The sequence below is a fragment of the Tamandua tetradactyla genome, chromosome 15 (assembly GCF_023851605.1).
Source record: "Tamandua tetradactyla isolate mTamTet1 chromosome 15, mTamTet1.pri, whole genome shotgun sequence".
Lineage (NCBI taxonomy): Eukaryota > Metazoa > Chordata > Mammalia > Pilosa > Myrmecophagidae > Tamandua > Tamandua tetradactyla.
In genome coordinates this window covers 17936352-17958259 of record NC_135341.1, presented here as the reverse complement: position 1 = coordinate 17958259, position 21908 = coordinate 17936352, and the positions used below count along the sequence as shown (strand labels likewise).

The window sequence follows — 21908 nt, the reverse complement described above, 5'->3', positions numbered from 1 at the left end:
GTGTTTCATCAAAGACTGAAATAATTTATCTCAAAGCCCTTATTCTGGACTGCTTGCCCATATTAGATCTTTTTTAATTATTATTATTTTCTGATTTTAATATTTTTATTGTAAAAACTTAACAAACAAACATTCTTGACATGCAAGCATTCCATACATGGTGTAAAATCCGTACTTTTATTTTTATGAGGTGGGCAAGTAGCTCTTTGCTTAGAGACAGCTGGAGGGCCATCCTGTGGAGAGGACGTATTAGGTAGGAGATCGTGTCTGAATATGAGGAAATAGCACATGCCCACTCCTGTGAAGAAGTTCTGTATTGTGGTTGAACAGGCTGCCGCCAGGTCCTGGAGAACTCATCAGCCAAAGGGAAGAGCCAAAAGGAGCTCTTTCCCTGTCAGAAGCCCCTGAAACTCCCCATCAGGGCTGCATTTGGCGTATCTACTCCCATTTAACATAGTCGAGCAGGAAAGACTGAGGACTCTAAATGAAAATCTAAGAGGAAGACACTGGGCAGTCACTGTGAAACCTTAAGCACGTGGAGAACAGGAACATATTTAAACCACAGGACCAAATGGGGGATTTCAGAAGTGTATATGCCTCATAACACGCATTCAATGGATTTGTCGTCACTAGCTCCTTTGGGGCAGCCCACACATCCTCCACGATGAAACCCCCTCAACTCAGAAAGACAGTTGGTACTCAGGGTACCTGGAGTACAGAAAAGATTTTCTTAAAGGATGAGTTAGGACCAACAGGGAAGATGGGGAGGGACTAGAGCCACAGAATAAGGACAGGGTCACCCCCGAGCCCCATCCCCTCAAGTTACTTTAAAGATCAGTGCCAGGCTGCAAGGCTGAGCAGCGGGAATTGTGAGTAACCCCAACGTTTTGCAGAGTCCTGCTATTCTTCCTTCACTAACTAAAAGCACAGGCTCGTCAACCCCTCACAGTCGGTGCCCTCCCAGGGCTCCCGCCTCCAGCCATTCCAGCGCTCCACTGGCTAACAACTGTGCATTTTCATGATTCCAACTCGAAGTGTGTTTCTAATCATCACTTGTGGAAATTTACCCAGAGGATGACTAAGTGGGAAGTACAATCTGCCTTGAACGGATGAAGGAAGAAAATGACCAAGTGGAATTAACCTTATCTTCTCCCAGCAGGACTGGGTTCAGTGTCGGCTCTAGCTGAGTTGAAGCAGAGACCAGTGGGAACCAGAGAGGAGACGCCGGCTGAGCATCCAAAACCACTCAGACCTATTTCATGGCTCCAGAAGGGTCCAGGTTCTTCTCAACTAAACTGCCTCAAGAAAATAATTTTGGGGAAGCCAAAAGGAAAATTCTCTCTCCCTCCCTCCTTCTCTCAAAATACACTCTTAACTCTAATTAAAACAGATGTTTTTCACTCTGAACATTTTACTATGAAAAATTTCACACAGACACACTGAAAGAAATGTATGCCCACCACTAAGATTTTACAATTAACATTTTTATGATACTTGCTTTATCACATGTCTAGCCACTTATCCATGATTAAAATCATTTCCTCTCTCTTTCCTGAAACGAGAGCTATGGAATCCTTCCTTCATATTAAGTCATACACAGATAAACAACAGCAGAACTGCCGAGGGTGAAAGAAGGGGAAGGCACCCAGAACTTAGCAGCTTTATGCAGCACCCTGAGGCTCGGTGGAACGAGCCACACACGCCTGCTCTAAGATTATGACCCTTCTAAAGAAACATTTGACAGATTCGAATCCCAAAGTAAGTTAAATGTCATGAAGCATGTGCTTAGAATACCTCCCCTCCCCTCCCCTACCCAGAAGAATGTCATCAAGGGCCTGCTTTGTTTCGTTTTCAACTTCTGAGACTGTGGGGGCAGAAACACACCTCTCCATTTCCCCATTCCCATCCCGTCCTCTCCCATCTAGGGTCCACCAGGAGTGGGGATGAAGTCAGGGCAGAGACAGCCATGTTTCGGCATGTGTTCGCACTTGTAAGAACAAAAGTCTTTAAGGAATAGATTTTATGGCTAGAAATTACTGGCTATAGAATGAGACGAATGTATAAAGAAAAGAAAGGAAACTTGGGTGTTCCTACCTGAATATTCAGACTGGCTCTTCTGACAGAGACCAAAGGTAGGCACTTAAAACCCTTGTCGCCAAGAGCCCGTGGTGAAGGTCTACAGGTGGCCTTGGGAAATGGACGTGTGCCAGTTCACCTCTGACCCTCCCATAGAAATCTCTGCCTTGTTCACCACCCACCAAACTCTTTAAAGAAGCCCCGCTCTGTACAGGTTCTTTACTTTAAGGCAACCCAGAAGATGAAAGTTTGTACTTTACATATTAAAGGGTTTTTACAAGTAAGCTTAGTCTGGGGCTGCTCTCTGCTACAAAAGCAAAGTTCACCCTATAGCCTGCAACGCTGAAACTATTTACTGCGTGGCTCTGTAAGAAAAAGTCTGCTAAATCCTAGAATGAGCTGAGGCTCAGCATCAAGAGATTGAGAAAAACCCTAGAATGAGCTGACACTCAGCATCAAGGGATTGAGAAAACCTTCTCGACCAAAAGGGGGAAGAGTGAAGTGAGACAAAATAAAGTGTCAAAGGCTGAGAGATTCCAAACACAGTCGAGAGGTTATCCTGGAGGAATAAGTATTCCTGGAGTATCCAGAGCCAGGAATCCCAGGTACTTACAGCTCTTTAAGATTCTTCATCTTCACAAAGGCATCAAACTGGACCGATCTGATTGCATTCTCTCCAAGGTTTCTGAAAAAGAGCACACCTTACACATGCAAACAAATTCCAGGTACCCTTCAACTATCAGCAGTCTCCTAATAAACCTATCTCTGAGCCCAGACATGGACTTTTCAGGGCAGTCCTGGCTTCACAGATGAATCACAGGCACTAGCAAGAGACCCCATGTCCTAATTCTACTGTAAGTGGCTATAAGTTCTCATACACTGACACAACACACAGGGTGAGTCTGGAACTGAGCCAGCCTTAAGGGCAGCATCAAAGCTAGGTTGAGGCCTGCACAGCCAGTCATTCAGCAAAAGCTTTACCAACAGTACTAAGATGAAACTTGATTCAGAAAGGAAACAAACTAAAACTTAACTATTTGGAGTCACCGGCCCCCGGTGGTGCCAACACAAATGTCTCAGGGCTAGTTCTGTCCTCGTACTCGCAGTTTGCCAGAGCGAACCACACCAGGAGAATACCTCTCAGGTAATTTTCAAGTGTACTCAGCATTGTTAAGCCACTTTAGTGGAGGTATCAGATTGGTCTGAATAAAACCCCTACACGGAGGCTAGAAGTGAAGACCAGGGGTCCGTGAAGGAACCTGGTGCAGTGGTAAAGCAGGACCAGAGCAGGGAGGAAGGTATTCCTCCAAAGGCAGTTGTGTTTGTCGGGAACACCCCAACCGGCCATATGCTCTGTAACTGTTCCTGGCATAGGCAAAATAAAGGCCAAAGTTGAATCTGATTTATAATGAGAAGGAAGCAGCTGGCGTTTCCAAATAGTCTGTTTCTCAGTTTACAAAGATGGGATTAAATTGCTAGCAGACTTCCCCAGCAGCCACATTTGGCAGGCCTGCAGGTCAGAGAAGGTCTGGCAAGATACTCACAGGTGCTCCAGGCCTTCCAACCCCGAGAATGCTCTCTTAGCCACGGACTTGATCTTGTTTCCAAACAGAGTCCTGCAGTTTCCAAACATACAGAAAAAGGAGGGGAGGGGAGCAGACAAGGGAGGGTTGGGAGAAGGAGCATACAATTAGGGCAGTGCTATCTGATAAGTCTGTCCAATGAGAGACAGGTGGAAATCTGACCTTTGCTGAGATGAAGGGTCTAAAGTATGAGGGCCTTCCCCTTTTCTGAAATGAAATACTGTTACCTTTATTAGAATTTAATAGTGATGACAGGCTGGAATTGCATATACCATCTTGCCTAAGAAGGCCCATTGCTATGTGAAGTGGAAATCACCTTGTCCAGCCTGAGCTGTCCCTCAAGACCACCCAAGGGGAAGAGGGTAGAGGGGAGGCTTAGCAATGGTCTCACAGGAGAGAGGGGACTGATCACTTGTTTCAGTGACAAGAACAGTCAGAGAGGGTAATGAAAACTCTGGAAATAAAAACTGCAACCCAGTTCTGAAAATTATATTCTAGGGATAAAGGCTTCTAACAAAGGGAAGAAAAGAGTTGGAAAATGGGTCTGTCCAGAGGTCTTGACAGTTTTTTAAACATCAGGTGCATACTGGCTGGCTGCAAGGATGTAGCTACATGAGCTACTGGCCATGCCTTTGAGAATGACCCCCTCAGGTCGTGCAGGGGACACCAGAGTGCTCTGACCCTGGAAATGATAGGATGCCAGTGGGCCACAGGGTGATTAAAGCCCAGCTAGAAAAGTCCTCAAAGGTGAGCCTCCAAGATTAACTAAGTAAGTACCCCTGGACTACACATGCATGAGTACAGTGCTCCGGTTAGTTTGTTTCTGTACAAAGGAGCACCGAATATGTGCAGGACGTTAAGGACTGAAATGATCAAGGTTCTGGTTTTCCCTCTTCATTATCAGATACTCTGATGAAAATCTGCCAAAGCACACATTCCCTCTACCTCCTATTGGCACAGGGAAATGTTCTGCCAGTGAACATTGAAGGTAGAGCTGACAATCGGATATCTGGGCTTTTAAATAGGATTGCCGAGAGAGCTTGTTAAACAGAACATGAATTGCTAGCAACCAACTCCTGGAAATTTCTACGAATTAACAGGTCTGGGATAGGGGGTCCTTGGCCAACAGGGGTGGAGATGGTCAGGGCACCTCCCTCGGAGAAGGTTGATCTAGGGAGGATTCCTTGTCCAGGAGCCCACTGGGAATTAGTGGAAAGATCCGGGCTAGGTCAGCTCTACCTTCAAACCTACACTGAGATCAGTGCTCACCAAGAGAAAAGCAAGCACCAACCCAAAGATGGTAGGGCAGCATGGGTATGGTCCACCACACCGGCCCTGAGCTTCAACCTGACTGTAAAAGGGCTCCTAGGGAACACCCTAGGCAAGTACCAGAGATGCTGCCTTCAGGAACACAGGATCACACCCCAGAAGAGACCCTGCAGATGCCAAGCAGCCACAAAAGGAAGCACTTTCTCAGCCTACTCCCTTGGGCCTCACACGCCTGTGAGGCCAACTTCTTGGGCAACCACACCACCGGGGCTTCCCAACCCCATTTCATAAGAAACAGACCCCGTCTCTCAGGTCTTCTAGTAAAGCCCCATCACAACTCCAGAGTTCAGCCTTCAGACAAAGCCAGCTCTGTATCCTGCCTCCCGAGGGTGAAAGGCCAAAAAGGCCAAAGACCCCTTTGCTTTTTCTTTCTCTCAGAGGCAGTCTACGTGGATATGAAAACAATCTTATCCTAAAAACGTTTCCACAACTTCTCTCAACACAGAAAACCTGGTGGCCATGCTAACCGATGCCCCCTAACCACAAACTGGCCAAGCACATGGGGTACTCAACCCCACGCTCTTCTCAGAGCTTTGCCAACCCCCCAGGCTGAATCTCTATGGGCTCCAGGTCCTAGTAAAGCTGTACTGAACTGTTTAGTGAAATCTCCTGTAAACTAGATCCAGGAAAGAGCTGTGCTTTACTTCATCCACTAAACATTAGTCACACTGACCTCTTTTACACTGAGGGTAGGCTGTTATTTCTAATGGTGACAATAGCAATAAAACATTCTCAAATTCTCAATTACTCAGGGGCTAATCTTCCTGTTGGTGGATTAAAATTAGTCTTCACATTCTCTCAGACATCTGGGGTTGGGGGTGGAGCTCAGGGTAGTGGATTCTGATGTTTTAATAAAAGGCTGCCCTGTGAGGAGAGCGCTGCGCCTGCGGCCCAGTGCCCAAGCTCATTCTGTCCCACATTACAGTAACTGAGACTTGGCTGCACCTGACCCTGGACCCCCAGAGAGGGACAGCTGGCCTGACCTCCCCACTAGCACCAACTCAGAGCAGTGACCCCGGGAAGTCACGAAGCAAACCCTCTTTACATCTCCTTGCCGATCCCTAAAGAGCTCCCAAAGCAACCCTGGCAGGTGCTAGGACAAGTGCTACGGTGGTCCTTGTATTCATGTCTCTGGGAGTAGCCAGGACAAACACAAGCCCTCCTCTCGACACTGAAGAGCATTCTGTGGGCCCAGCTCTACCCACAGCCTAGGCCTGCTCCGCCTTGTGGAAACAGAGAGGCTCTGTCTCATAAGATACAGAAAGCTTCCCCCAAACACTCTCCTTCACACACGCCTCCCACATGGAACTCAATCCCCCTCCCTCTGGAGGAATGCCTCAGAGAGAGCTGGAACCCAGGGGCAGGCAAAGGGACTAACTGCTCCTCTCCAATGCTAATCTGCAGGCCAGAAATTCTCCCCTCCCTCCTCGCAGACGGTGACACTAGGCAGCCCCCCAGCAGGTGTTCCATAAACATTCCAAAACAGGGGCCCTGAGGTAGGTGAGTATAATTATCACAGGCAAACAAGGGTGCAGAGAGCAACATACCACGCCCTAGGAGCATTCTTGCCTTTCCAAGGAGCTGCAGTTTCAAAAACGAAACGAGTTGTATGCAGCAGCCGGAAAAATGAAGGCTGGCCCAAAGCAACCCAATCTTCATGGGCCTTTTACGGCCCTGCTGCTCTCTTCTATTCACTGTGATTTAAGTCTCGCCTCTTGCCGGGTGGGAAGGACCCCAGGTCCTTGAATAACTCAGTGAAGGCCAGAAAGAGTTTCCCTCTTCACAATCTAAGGTAAGATAGATCCTAACGCCCCCCACAAGCTCTTCCAAGGCAAGCCCTGACCAAAGGGCTCAGGTGTATCTTCGTGGTGTATCAGTCCAAAGGACAGCCCTGGAGGCACAGCCCTTCACTCTGCTGATGCACTTCCACTTCCCAAGAGCCCCACAGGCACCAGGCTGCTGCAACAGGCAACTGAGCCTTGTGGCCATTCTCCCAGCCACGTTCACACAACTGAGGCTCCTGGCAATGCTCCGAGGAGGCCAAGTGGAGGAAGAAATCAAAAGCAGCATTTCTTCTCTCATTCCTTCATTCCACAAATGTGTACTCAACACCTACCACATGCCCAACCCAGAGATTTTTAACTAGAGCTCTGAACCAGGATCATGTGGAAGTATTTGCTTCTCTTTCTTTTTTACATGTGGAAAATTCTAAACACTACTTAGGTAGATAGAAGAGTATCATGGAACCCCATGTACCCTTCACACATCTCCAGACCTGGGTAATTTAGAATCCAATTTGCAGATATCATATCTTTTTGTTTTTTAGCCAATACAATAAGGAATTTTTTTTCTTTTACAGCATAACCACAATACCAAGACACCTAAAATAATTGTACATATTCAGTCATTTTTAGGAATTACTGCCAATATCCCAATTTCCCTAAATTATCTGTCTTTTTAAAAAATTGTGTGCAGATCCTCAAGCCCCAAGATTCTGATTCAGTGGTGCGGGGTGGATTAAGGCAGACTGAGACTCTGTATTATTTTAGGTCACTTTGGAGACCAGTGCTTTAGTGGAGCCCAGGCTGGAGTAACTCAAATGAGAAGATTAACTCCAACATCGTGGAAATTTAGATAGAACCGCTGAACTAGTCCTGCAGGTCCAAGAAGGTGAAAAGACAAGGGAACACAGAGGCAGCAAGCGGCTAAGAGTGTAGGCTGATTCATGCACAGCTGGAAGCCTGGCAGTCGGAGGGCAGCCTATTCACATGGGCTGTCTCCTCAGGGAGGCAGGGCCAGGGGGGAGCCTGCTGGGAGTCCAAGACACCTGAGAACCAAAACTCCAGGTTCTACTCGATGGACATGCCCCATAGAACGTCCATTCCCTACTTCACTCCTCAGTTAGCTCCAAGGTGAGGCGAGTTAGGCAGCAAATAATTAGGCTTGTGTTCAGTGACTGCGCTGATGCTTTCCACAACCACAAGCACCAGCCACACTCCAAGCCTGTGGCTCTGTTAATAACAGGTCTACGATACTGAGGAATGGAAGGGGGAACTGTGCTGTTTACATATAAAGGACTACTGAGTGGCTGCAAGAAGGAATGAAGTTGCAAGGCATACAACTTGGTGAATGAACCATAAGGACAGTACATTGAATAACATGTCAGAAACACACATACATACACACACTCTCACAAAACAGGCCTATGCCCCAGGCCACCTTGCTGCTCCTGGCTTTTCCCATGTGTGAGTCAAAGGGTAGGGGACTGGGGTGGGGATAGGCTCAGGAAAGAAAAAGAGGAAAGACTGACAGGCATTTCTGATGTACTATCAGAGTACAGGATGCTCAGGAAGAAACACAATCCACAGTCTCAAAATAGCTTATTCTTAATCAGCACTCTCCTAACCGGTGTGGAAAACCATACTAAACAACCTAGAAGCATTTGCTACACAAAAAGACTCTCCCACCACAGGCTTTCCTAAAGCCTCGAGAGCCAATGCTGCTTTACAAATATTTACTTTACACTTGCACTTTGGAGGCAGGGCGGGATCTTGCTCAGTTCACTACCAATGGGAACAGCCCTCTCCAAGCCTTCTCCCTGAGCTGCTAATAAACAGTGAACAAGCACTCCAATTCCGCACCCGGATGTTCCTGGGCAGTGTCTGCAGAAGGTACTGTGAGCAGTGAGGCCAGATGCAGTGAGAAACTGGGTGGGACAAGGGAGAAAGAACATGGTTTTGGAATCAGACCAGAAAATCCTGATGGTGCCACTTGCCAGTTACATGGTCTTGGCCACAATCCCTTCACTGTTTCCTCAACTATATAAGGCAGCATATATAGAGACTGCCAGATATATTAAACCATACACAAGTGACTAGCAGAGTAACCATCAAATTTCAGTTATTTTAAATACCCTTACAAATAGGTAGTACTAATACTCTATAATTGACACTGAAAATATTGACAGAATCCTCAAAAGCATTACAAGGTAACTCAGCTTCTAACATTTTACAGATTCTAGAAACTGAGTCACAGAGCCAGACTCCTCTGTGAAAAGAACAACAAAAAATGTGGCTGCTTTCATGGGAATCACATGTTAGGGAAGAGAGAAAATCCAATAGCCAATGGACACTGGGTGTGGTCTTTGGCCCCAAGGAAACCAAAGCCCAGAGCAGCAAAAAGACCACTGGACAAGTCAGAAGACGGGTGTCTTCTGCTTTCAGCTTTCTCTCCCCAACAAAAGAAGATGCATGCAGGAGCCAGCTCTCCGCTGTCTGGGCCAAAAAAGGAACGCCATATGAGAACTCCATGGGACGCGCAGATACTCACAGCTTACTCAGACTGTCGAGCCCCATAAAAGCTCCACTGGTGTCCTCTATGGTGCCTGAAATCTCATTATGGTCCAGATCCCTAGGAAGAAGACAGAAAGAGAGCTCACCAGACAGTCTGAGTTCTTCAACATGAAGGGGGGGGATCAAAACCTTCATTCACTAAACAAAGGTTTTGGAACCGTGAGGCTGAGGACATTTAAGTGCACTCAAGGTGCCCTGCCATAATGTTTGATTCAGAAAAGAGTGATCAATGAGCCCCGAGAAGCCCAATTTTGCATACCATGCAATGCAGCCTGACTTTCTCAGCGTTCCAACAGAGCTGACACATGCCTAAAACATGAAGTTTCCCTACACCTCATCTGCTGCTTCCCAGTCAGCCAAGACCGAGCCCCAGGGAACGGAGGGGGTGCAGGCAGCGGACGGGAAAGCCACCTCCAGGGAGAGGACATCTGGCCCTTGGCACCAAGAATCAGCCCGAAGTGTTCCTTAAGGTTCCTCTCTGCTCCCACACAAGCCAGAGTCCCTTTTCCGAACTTGACCAAGAAACTGTGAAAGGCACAGGATAAAAAGGGACAGCCAAGAAAGAAGCTTGGCAAGGGGCCCTCCATGTGGGCAAGTGGGTTTGGTCCCCAGAATCCCCACGTCTTCACAAAGCCTTCACAGGCGGCTAACTGAGCCAGAGGAGACATCTGGGTGCTGAGTCAGACCTGTGACCCACTTGCCAGGATCAGAGGGACGAAGCCAACTTCTCAGCCCAGTCTCCTCTAACAAAGCAAATCACAAGGCCAATGAATCAGCTTCCTTCCCCCGCTTCCAAGGCAGGTCACATCCACAATTCCTGGGCGAAATGTCCCGCCTGGCCAAGAGGCCCCCACTCTGCCACACATTCAGCCTCTCCAACTTCCCACAAGGTTCTTGGTTCCCAAACTTTCCTCTTCTGAGCCTCTGCAGATGTAGGCCAGAAACAGAAGGGGTCCTGCTAGTGGCCTCAAGAAGGAATCCACACTGCCAGCAGGGAAGGGAGCTCTGACTGAAAAGTGTCCTTTGTTCCATAGCAGGAAGCTCAAAGAGCTAAGACTCTGCTGCTGGAAGGGATTCCTTTCAATGGGTTCCTCTCTATTTATCTTCATACTGAAACCCAGGGACCTGGGGCTGTGGCTTTGTGTGCCTGTCTCCTGCTTCCAGCACTGGCTGCCAAAGTTTTTCTCTTCCTTCTGGCCCACTCAGTCTGAATGTTCCCGGCCTTGTTAATCAGGCCTTGCAGGGCCTCCCAAGCTGACCTCGGCTTGAACAGCTCGGCGTCCAGCCTCTTTCACACTCCCCAACAGTGGCTCAGTATTAAAGCCGCCCCTGCTCTTCTCCACCAGGTGCACGTGCAAAAGCCTTCCTCCCGACTCAATTACAACAGGCCGCTCTCTCTGCAGTGGGGCGCTCCTGGGAAAGAGTCTGCAGAACCAGGACCCACTGTCTTTTGGAAACCATATGCCCCCACCCGCTTTGGGGGCTTTACACTGGGGTGACCCCGGGAATGCTCGAAAATCTCAGCCTGAAGAAACTGTCCCAACCACAGGACTTCACGGACCTACCAAGCACACTGTAAGAATTACCACCTGGTAGCAATGCTCTGTCTAAGAGCTGTCACCACTCTTGAACTCTGAGGGGAGCAAGAGACATTTTTCTGCACAACCAGTCCCGTTTCAGTTGATTTATATAATCAGACTGTACACATAGCTGTTTACCTTTAGAGCCAATTCTGACTCAAAGCCAATTAGAATGGGATTCAATAAAGTGGTTGCTGCCCTCCCAGCTGGGTACCCCCACTTCCTTCCATCAACCCAACCATGAAAGACGTACAAGACTCGCAGGTTTTTGAGTCCCCTGAAGGCGCCTTCTGCAATGTGGCTGATGGAGTTGTGGCTGAGTCGCAGGACATTCAGGCTACTCAAGTCGGCCAGGCTCTCCTCGTCTAACCGGGTGAGGTTATTGAAGGACAGGATTCTGAGGGGAGAGGGGGAAAGCATAGGGCATCATCACATCACACGCCCTCTCCTTTCCTGAATGTTGAGGCACAGGTGTGAAGGTGGGAAATGGCACTCACTCACAGACAGACTACAAGAATCCCAATGGCACAACTAATTAGGCCCAAAGTCCAGACAGCGTGACCGGGCTAGTCTTGTAGGCCATGGGGAAGGGGGGATCCGTGAGGACAACACGAGTCACAGAACCGAGGAAGCCTCAAGCCTCCAGACACTCCAAGCCAGAGTCAGTGGCAGGTCCTGACTCAGAACCAGGTTAATAAAGACTTCTCACTGCAGCGACCCGGGATCTGGGCAGGACCTGCCAACCACAGTGTGGCAGCCAGGCTCCCTAGATGAGCCAGCAGAGGGCACCTTGAGCCACTGCCCCAGACAGGCCTTCCCCAGGAGCACTGCCCACCTGACCCGATGCGACCCCCCAGACCTAGGGCTCGGGCCCAGGCTTCCTGACCCCCATCCAAGTCAGCCTCTTAGCAGGACCCGCCCACTGTACGCAGCACAAGGACCAGCCATACACCTTCCCTGGCTGCCAGACCCAAACAGGCCTTCGTGACACCATTCCCCTCTACCTCTGACACAGCCCCAGGGCGGCTATCTGGTAGGCCAGTCAGCTATGTCAGAAAAAATGGGAAATGCAGACTGGACAGGAAGGAGGAAACTAAATGCGGAAGTTGTCCTGAGATTTACAATAATTAATACTCTCTCCTGGACAGAGAGGGGGTTTGCCTTGGTTACCCTTATCATGCCAGGGTTATTGATAATGAAAGCTGCACAGCCAGCAGGCAGCAGGGTACAGCAACAATTCTTTCCCTCCTGGGGAAATAAAAGTCACGGTGTCTGTCAGTCACGAACACCTGGCAAGAAATCAGAATTACATCCTCACCTGCAGTGAAAGGGGAGGAAACACATGCGGGAAAGTAACCCTAAATCTGGCTCCGAGGTTACGCGGATATAGGACCTTCTCTGCCCCACTTGGAACGGGCACAGCAGCCAGCTTCACACTGCTCACCAGCTGGGGGGATGCACAGGAAGCCCAAAGGGCTGCTCAGAGTAGGTGTGCCTTGTACACCAGGGGCTTACACACCCTCAGGTGCTTCTCATCCTCCAGACAGGCTGGAGGGATCCAGAAGTCGTCTTCTGCCTCCCCACAGCTTGCTGCCTTGGCCGACAGAAAACAATGTGTCCTGGGATGCAAGCACTGCCACAGCTGGGTCAAGAGCCTGTTAGAAGCCACCTGACACCCACATAAAAATACCATACAACTGTGTTGTCCTGAGGTGCCAGGAAGCTAAATCCAAGCTGTTGACACTAATACACACACATTAAAAAAATCCAAGGAAAGTGAATACAAAAACAGAGGTAGGATTATTGATTTTTCACTGGATAATGATGGCCTTGCTGAAATATAAACTCATGACTGAGGGGCAGGGGATGGGGGAGAGGGTACACAGGAGGGAGAAAGAGGAAGAAGGGGTGAGGGGTGGGACACAGAAGAACAGATTAAAACCCCAGCTGTAAAAACCAACATGAAGTTTGAACATCCCCTTGGTAAGTTTAAGATAGAGACAAGAAAGTGGTCTGGCACTCTGACAATCATTTACTTCAGTGGGTGAATCGTTTCCTACATTTAAGACTAGAAAAAAAAAATACCCAAATCCGCTTAAGGAATAAAGGAACCTACTGGACCAGGAGCCAGGATTGGCAAACAAGAAACTGAAAGAACAAACACAGTGAGGACCTGTTTCTACCAGCCACCACCACCCTCCCCCTCTCCCTCCAAAAAATCCCAATCATCCCGGGGTGGAACAGAACTGGTCTGAATATGTTAACTGAGTCCCTGGTTGTGCTACTTTCATTATCAATAACCCTGGCATGACAGGTTCCCAGGGTAAACCCCATCCCCGTCCAGGAAGTGTTAATTATTAGTAGTCTCAGGAAATTTCAGGTACTAGCTCAGGAAGTCTCAGCAGCTACCTAGGAGCCTAGTCTGTGGAATCAATAAAAGGAACAAGGGGGGCTGAAGATCTGTAAGTGAGATGGAGGTACACCTACGTGACAGCAAGAGGGACCTTGCTACCAGGCCCCTGACAGGTAAAATGGGAAAAAGGAAGGGTCTTATACCTTGGCAGTTTTGTCTAAAGGAAGAAAGGCAAAAACTATGAGGGCATGTAAGCTGCTCCACTGTTGATATGTCACCACATCTTGGTTCTATTGTACTAGTCAAAATCTCCTTTCTGTGTTTAAGCACAAATAACCAAATAACCACTTTCACTAAAGAAGTGTGTGTTATTTGGTGTGGCCATTACAGAACAGTCAATTTCAAAATAGCTGCACTAAAAACTCTTCGTTGGGTTGCCCTTCTGCAACCTGGCTGGCTGCCTTGGAGAACCTCAGGGTTGGGGGTGAAGGTGGGGGGGGGGGTTGAGGCAAAGGCTCTCTGCAGGGGTCTAGCCCCTACTAATCAAAAAGCCAGGGGCAGCAGAGAGGAGACTGGGGTCTGCTTGCTGCCTCTGGGTCCTGCTGTAGGCAGGCTGCTCCTTCCAGGACAGGCCACTGGCCGGCCTGTGTCCAAGCTCCCGGACAGCCTGAGCCCTCCCCAGGCCACTGTGCCATGGAATCAGTCAGGCCTAGAGCTCTCTGGGCTATAGAGAACTCAGCAACACTGTGTCTCCCCACCCACACCCACACCCACACCTCAGTCCAAACCCAAAGGACACTCACAGCTCATGCAGTTTCTGGCAGAAGCTCCAGCCGTCGCGGTTAATGCGAGAGATGGAGTTGTTACTGAGGTGGAGCTGGTGCAGGGCCGTGAGGCCATACAGTGAGCCGCTGTTCACCTCCACCAGGCTGTTGTACTCCAGATGCCTGCAACGACAGCCACCCCCAGGGTGAGGCCAGTCCCATACCAACTAGTGGTAGCTAGTAGGACTTGACACCAGCAGACTGGCGTGCCAGTCAGGTACCGCTAAGCCCTCTACCTGACAAGCAGATCTGATATGCTCACCCAGCAAACAGCACCCAGGCAGCTGCTCGGCCTCAGGTACTGTGACTGGCACAGAGGATATATCAAAGCATGAGAGAAGTGCAGAGTCTGCTTTTGTAAGTGAATGAATGAATGACAGAGAGAGTGCGTGTGAGCATATGTGTGTGCAAGATGTGGGAGAAGGCGGGGAAAACAACAAATGGTGGTGAGCGCCAAGACAGACTTAGGGAGCTTACAGGACAGGGAAAGCTTCCTAGAAGTAACCTTTACATCAGGGATGAGTAAAGTGAATGAAACAAACAAACAGGCACAGGAGTGCCAACCAGAGGGCACCCCATATTAAAGGCACAAGGAGCAGGGAGCATCTATTAGCCCATCTTACAGATGAGGAAGCAGAGGCTGAGAGCAGCTAAATAACCTAAGATTCTATATCTTGCAAGTAGTGGAGGGGCCAGAACTAAAGCCCAGGTCTGGCTAACAAACTCTGGGCTCTGTACCACTGAGCTAAGAGACATGCACAGCTTTAGCTCTGGGTCAGACTACTTGGGTTAAACCCTAATTTTGGCACTTGCTGGCTCAATAAACCTGAGCATCTATAAATTGAAGGTATCAAGGGTATGGCTTCATAGGGCTGCTGTGAGAAGAAATAAGGAAACACATGCCAATAATGGTGCTTAGGACTTAGTTTTCAGCAGGTGTATTATGTATGTACGCTATCACCATGCTTCTCCACACAGGACACCCAAGCCAAGGATGATTCTACCCCATATGACTGACCTCTCTAATAAAAGTTACCAATTCAAATTTTGCTCTATGTTACAGGGGCTTTGGGAAGGCAGACAACTACCTTACTTTCTGCCAATGCTCAGGAAGTAAGTAATCAATTTATAAATAATCTATAAGATCCCAATTTGGGCAAATATGTTCAACCAAAAAAGTAAACAGTATGTGCTAATTCCATTTTCTTCTGAGAATTCTGTTTTAATCTCAGTCTATGCCTGCACACTATCACCTGGACTTCAAAATCCAAAATGACAGCTTTAAAGGTGTTCGTAAAAAGTTTTCTTGAAAATGTAAAACCAGAGGTACAGCAAAGAGAAGATGGAGAACTGTGGTAGGCAGAGCAGTGGTATGTGGACATATCTCAATAAAATGTGTGGGGGGGAGTTGACAGAGGTGGGGCTACATTCATCAAGAGATGCTTTTGATAATGAAGTCAGACAAAAAGTTGACAGAACTGCACACCTAGGGTTTTGGGTTTCTTTGCAAAGATAAGAAATTAAGGATATAAAAATAATTGTGAAATCTTCACAAACTGGTAGGGAGAAGGGGTCTCATGAGCAAGTAAGCCATAGGCTACAAAGCATGAAATTGCAAGCTGGTAAACAGTGGTGTAGGTGTATTAACTTGACACTCAGAGGAAACCACGAGCAAACAGAAAAACCAAATGAGAAGCTGGGAGTGAGTGCCTCTTAGCAGTGAGCCTAAGGATGGAGGTGGAGTAGGGGTGGGGGCAATGGACAGAGAGCAGTGACTGCTTTTCTTTACAATCTGATTTTATTTTACTATGTGTTTAGATAACTTTTGAATAAAAATTTTAAAAATAAATGTTTGCTCTGGTATACATCTGGTAGAAGAGAATTCTCCCTAGATAAAAGCTGAACATCTGTACAGAGTGTCTTGATTAGCGCACAAGACATAAATAAATCTCTCAACTATACATTGTGACCCACCTGCACATCAAGAAAGACTGTTAAACAGAAAAGTGGGGAGAGAAGGAACTTCCTGTAGTGTGTGGGAGAGGGAAAAGGATGTGGGAACTGGGTCCCTACACAATCCCTCTATTCACTAAGGAAGTGGCGGGGGGGGGGGTGGAGAATGGAGTGGACCTACCATCAACCAACTCCCCTGATCTAACCTACTAAAACTTGCCCCAAGAAATTTTCCTAACCCTGGAGTGGGGCCCAGTCCCCAAAGACATGACTTAGATGGGTCCAGGGAGTTGGGTCCAAAGGATCCCTTAAGGCAGGGGACTAAGTGCCCCCACCAGCCCAGGGCTCAGCTGACCATGCATACATCCTCAGCTCCACAGCTTGGTCCTAGCACCACCCAAGCCCACCCTGCACTCACAGCACATGCATCTTGGACAGGCCCCAGAAGGCACCATCTGTCAGCTTGCTGATATTGTTCCGCTGAAGTTTGAGCACCTCCAAACTGTCGAGCCCCTGGAAGGTCAGACCTTCGATCAGCCGGATTCGATTCCGATTGAGGTCCCTAAAGAGATCAAGCCAGCAGGTTCAGCACATCCAGTCCACACTCCCCACCTACTCCCGAGCAGCCCTGCCTGGGTTTCCCAAGCCCACACAAGAGCCTCCAGCCAAGCCAGGGAGCACAGCAGGAGCCCACACACCCCTATCCAGGCCCCTCACACCCCCTCCCCACTCGCTTCACCGACTCTAAGCAGGGGATCACTGGTGGTGGATGAAGGAAGGAAGCAGAGCTCAGGAGCCATTCCCCTCCACCATGAATGTGCGCCCGGATATGAAGCACCATTCCTGACTGCAGCGAGGAGGTGGGCATGGCTCAGGACGGGAACAACTTTAGTGAGTCTTTTACCTCAGATGCCTCCACCCAGTTAAAATCTAATCACTGGGTATCGAATGGCAGTGGCAGTTTCATGCAGGGTATTTAATAGGAGCTCTACGTAGGGAAAGAAGTCACTGCACCTGGGGTAGGAAGGGAGACACATACGCCTACTCCCATTTAACCTACAGCCCCAGCGTGATGGAACAACATTTAATCCCATGATTTCTGGGTGAGCTAAATTCATTCATAATACTGGAGGAAGGCAGTGGAGAACTTGGGGTTAACCAGAAAGCCCCTGGTTTTCCCCAAATATTTCTGCAGTGTCTCATGACTGTGCCCACCCCACCCCATCTCTCCCACAACCTGCTGAGCGTCAATGAGTCCTTTTCCAAGAACTGAGCAGAGAAGCCTCCAGACAGCGCTCTGAGCTGGGCCGCCCCATGCAGGAGAGGTAGCAGAGGCACTGTGTTTGCTCGGCTCACCCCATCTTGCTAACAGACCTGGCCCTAAACAATTGTTTTGTTTTGTTTAATCCAAATCTCTGTTATTGGCTTAGTTTCCTGAGATACATTCCTCAGCTAAAAAGAGGACAGAGAAAAACAAAAAGCCAAGGAACAGAGAGACTTTAATCAGATTTTGATTAACGGGTTTTCCTGAATTCAAAACCCTGTGCAATTCTAGAAGGGTACTCAGCCTTGGTTTGCGAAAATCTAAATAAATGAATTTTTTATGTTGTTGCTTTAATACACCAATTGCCTTACCAGATTTAGGAGACTATAGTTAATCTCTTGCTCATTACACCTCTGGCTACAATAACTGTCCAAGAATTGCCAGGCACCAGAAGGTTCAAGGTAGAGATTCTTATGGGCAGCTTAAAACTTCCTTCTATGACACATAAGGAGCTGAACCTGCATAGCCTGAGCCTCAGCTAACCAGCAGGATTCTTCATCTTATTCTGCAAAATGCCAGTGAGGACAAGAACTCACATACTCAGCTGATCTCTGTTTCAGCATGAGACCCAGCCCCTAATTTGCTTTTATTAGGTGTTGCCGCATTGCCATTAATGACAGTTTATGCAGAGCTTTACCAGGGGAGGGAGGGGTGTTGCATTTGGTTCGAGGTCCTGGGGGGAATTTGGCCCCCATAAAGCCCAGCTAGACTTAATGAGAGCGCCGGTCCCCATACTCACAGCTGCGTCAGCCTGGGCAACTTGAATGCTTTCACAGGAAGCTGGGTGAGCCTGTTCTTGCTCAGGCGGAGCGTGAGCAGTGACCGTGACAGCCCATCAAACGCTCCCGACTCCAGGGTGCCGATCCGATTGCTCGCCAGGTTGCTGGAATGATTCAAAGGAGAAAATGAAGTAGTGGTCAGGTGGAGGCCAGACACCAGAGCTGGCCATGGGGGAGAAATGTGACAAGACACACCCAGAGGGACAGGTTTCCAATCAGACATTCATCGCCACGAGGCTGCACACCCTGGCTTGTCTCCCGATGGGCAGCCAGAGAAAGAGAGTTATCAGGACAGTCCCATTAAGGCCCGAGGTGAGCCTCGCTTCATGCCCGGCAAGCTGTGTGGGTCACCCCAAAAGGGGGAGAGTGAAAGTCACATGCCCACCAACAACCAGCCCCCCACAGGCAGGGACCGCCTCAGCAGCCCCTGCAGGAAGCCTTCTTACCTCCCACCGACCCATGGCTTATGGTTCAAGGCTGTTGAGAAAAGCCCTCCAAAGGAAGACAACTGAGAGGCAAGGACAGAGTAGGCTTAATAATTTGAGGAAACTACCTTTAATTTGGAAGTGGGTCTCATTTTGTGACTTACATAAAAAACACATATAAACCAATTCATCTTAATAACTGTAAATGCCTCAAAGAAACACCATTTTCTTAAAGAGGTCTGCAGAGAGTTCCTTTAGAAAACAAACGAAGTTTCAGTGGGGCCTATTCTTATCAGATTATATAAGGGGCACCTCCTCTTACAATATAGGAAAGGCAGATACCATTTCTCAAACAGATTGCATTGTACACCTAGGATCTGTGAACTGCTGTGTATGCCAATTACATCTGCAGTAATAGAGAAAAATGAAAGAAAGAAAAGAGGGGAATAAAATGACAGACACTGCTGTGACACTTGCCCTCCAAACCTCTCCTTCTACCTTCTCTGGACAAATGCTGCCTTTTTTCCCCCCTATAAGCGTAAAGGAGAAAGCCCAGAGATTTTTGCCACAGTGGAGAAGATAGGGTAATAAAGTACTTTTCGTCCCTCCATTGGGCGCTGGCCCAGAACAGGGCACATGAGGGTTCTCTGCAAATGTGGCTGGACTATTTGTCCTTAACACTTCAGATTAAAGAAGAACAGTCTGCGCAATTAAGATAGACTGGCCAATCTATGCCCAAATAGAAAGTCCTTCCTGCTTTCATGCAGGAACAAGTCACTGCAATTCAGTTTAGCTGATGATGGTTTCTTTGTCCCAAGCAAGGAAGTGTCAGGTGGCAGCTGGACACCCTAGCTTTTGGAAAGCAGGAGGAGTCTAACAAAAGGCCTCCTGCTTCCAATTCTGGTGCCTTGATGCAGCCTAAGAAAGAAATTCTCCTCTCCTCGGGGCTTTACTTGGAAAGTTAGTATGTCAAGCCACAACCTCCCTAAAAAGAAGGGTCACACAAAACCAGCCTCAGAAGTGATCTCCAATGTCCCCCAGGAACAGCGAGCATGGAAGACCAAATGCTCACATGCAAAAAGAAAATCTTTCTTTGGCCTGCATGTTCTATTTCTTCCCCAAACCAACATTTTCCTACCAACAAGCAATGGGTTAAATAATAGGTTTTAATTATTTTTTCCCCCTGCTGGGTCATTAAGAAATCCAAAAGGCCCTGAGAAGCCACAAAATGGAGTAAAAATGCCCCCAATTGTTTTAATTACATATGATGCCACCCTCTGCCTCAGCTTCCTTGTCTTTTTTTAAGGTCAGAGGAGCACTATAAGATTTGTAAATGCTCTATAAACAGGACAAAGAGAAGACAACAGACATGGGTGCCCTACCGTGCCTCGCTGGGGAAGGCTGAGGGAGATCAGACCATCCCCAAGGACTCAGCAAAGCCATGCTGTGAAGATACAAAAGCAGCCACCTGGATGCGGTGAGCGCGTCACCCCTCCTGGACACAGAGACAGTGGTGCGTGGCAGACGGAGGCACTTACAGCTCCTTTACGCGCAGCCCATGTGGAAAGCAGTTGCTTCGGACTTCCGTGATATTGTTTGAACTCAGATCCAGCACTTCTAAGGAAAGGTAAGGCTTCAGCTGATTCCCCTCCACACTGCGAATCTTATTGCTTTGCCTAAAACACACAAACAGAGGTGACTGGAGCATTTCTTTTTCTTTTTTTTCCCTCCAAAGAAACCATAAGAACTACTGTCTCTTGCTACTTCTTTGGGACATTTTTTTCTTAGCTGTTTTGCTCTTTCAGAAAATTATAAATGCAATGAGATTCCTAAAATGTGATCTATTCCTCTCTCCATCAGGTTATCATCTGCTGGCTGAGGGCTGGATAGAACACTGGATTTTTCTGTTCTCCTCAAGGGTAAAAACAAAGTTTTGATACGTAAGACCACAAGAAGCCTGGGAGCACCCTGTGGGCACTGTTATATAAAGGATGTGCTGCTCCCCCTGTCTAACTCACATCTGTGGTTTCCAGAACCCAGGCCAACCCCATAGAGAACGAGACTGTGGGCACCAGGGCCCAGAATTCCATGGAATCCAACTTAACCTCTTCCACGTGTGAGGCATGGAGATAGGGTCAGGGGATTGGAATAAAAAAGGAGATGACAAAAACCCTGGTAACCTAACAACAAAAGCAGGAGCTGGCTCTAACTGCAATCAAATCCCTGTACCTCCTGACTCTACCCCCTCAAAAGCCTTGTGCCTTCACTTTTCCGTGCCACAGTGCTTTTCATCTGGAAGGTAGGAACCACCACAGCCCCTCATTTCCCAGGGATATGATTGTCCAACGTGAAACCACACTAAAGCATCTGGCAGATGTTAACGTAAGTGTTCAGAGCGTTTACTACCACCAGCAAAGGCATTATTTCCACCCAAGATTTATCTGGGCCTGTAATTTCCTTTCCATCATCCCTACGATCTAAGCAACCAACCAATATCCACTCATCAGGAGAAAAGAAAACAAATGCTAATGGAGGCTGGAAGGAATGGGCCCCTCTCGGGTTTGGCTCTACCTGGCAAAATCAAGTCCCGGCAGCCCTAATTCCAATATTCAGATACTTAAGAATCCGCTGGGGTGTGCGCTGGGCCTGCGGGTTCCAGGCTCTCACTCTGGCCAGTTCTGAGTCAACAGTGTCAGGGTCTTTAGCCAGTCACAGCATTCTTGACCACAACAAGAGTAAGCTAAGCGTCACTTACAAAGTGGCATCTGCTTTAAACAAACACTTCGCCAAATCAGCTCCAACAGGCATAAACAAGGACCTCTTTCCCAGAAGCTCTGGGGCTCCTCATCAACTCCTTTGTTTTTCTTTTTCTTTTTCTTTTTTTTTTCACAAGTCTCCCAGGAGCCTGAACTCGAAAATCCATGTACAGAGGCACAATTCCACACACAACAAAATCTCCCTCAAATGAAAGAATCCTCTTCCCATCGCCCCCTTACCCTCCTCCAAAGCTACATCCTTGAGTTCTTTATTCAGTTCTTTAATGAAGATAGTCCCTTCAGTTTTCTCTCTCCAAAAGAAAGAGAAAAGAAAAGAAAACCTTTATTATGTAAAGCAGGGGAAGAACAAGAAATAAAGGCAAAAGAGCTGAGCAATGCTTTGGCTTCACCCAGGAACTCTGAAAGCAGTGCCAGAGAGCCAGGAAAAAAAGAGGGGGACTGAGAAAAGAAGGGAAGGGGGCTGTTGGCCCCAAGTGGCACACAGAAGGCTCCAGCATGGGCAAGACCATCACAGCTGAAGGGCCTGGGAGAGCCGCCCAATGCTTCTCTCACC

General features: G+C 48.1%; 1 protein-coding gene across 4 annotated transcripts in view; it reads right to left on the bottom strand.

Annotated features, from left to right (window-relative positions):
- LRIG1 (leucine rich repeats and immunoglobulin like domains 1) overlaps nt 1-21908 on the bottom strand; it is a 127465-nt gene that overhangs the window by 15665 nt on the left and 89892 nt on the right. For 3 of the 4 annotated variants that reach the window (XM_077128764.1, XM_077128763.1, XM_077128761.1), the window contains exons 4-11: nt 20117-20254; nt 18114-18257; nt 16469-16612; nt 14077-14220; nt 11174-11317; nt 9318-9398; nt 3621-3692; nt 2690-2761 (exon numbers count right to left, since the gene is read on the bottom strand). In XM_077128764.1, the coding sequence (XP_076984879.1) occupies nt 2690-2761; nt 3621-3692; nt 9318-9398; nt 11174-11317; nt 14077-14220; nt 16469-16612; nt 18114-18257; nt 20117-20254 (939 nt within the window). The remainder of the gene's footprint in view (nt 1-2689; nt 2762-3620; nt 3693-9317; nt 9399-11173; nt 11318-14076; nt 14221-16468; nt 16613-18113; nt 18258-20116; nt 20255-21908) is intronic. The other variant, XM_077128762.1, reaches the window with a different exon arrangement.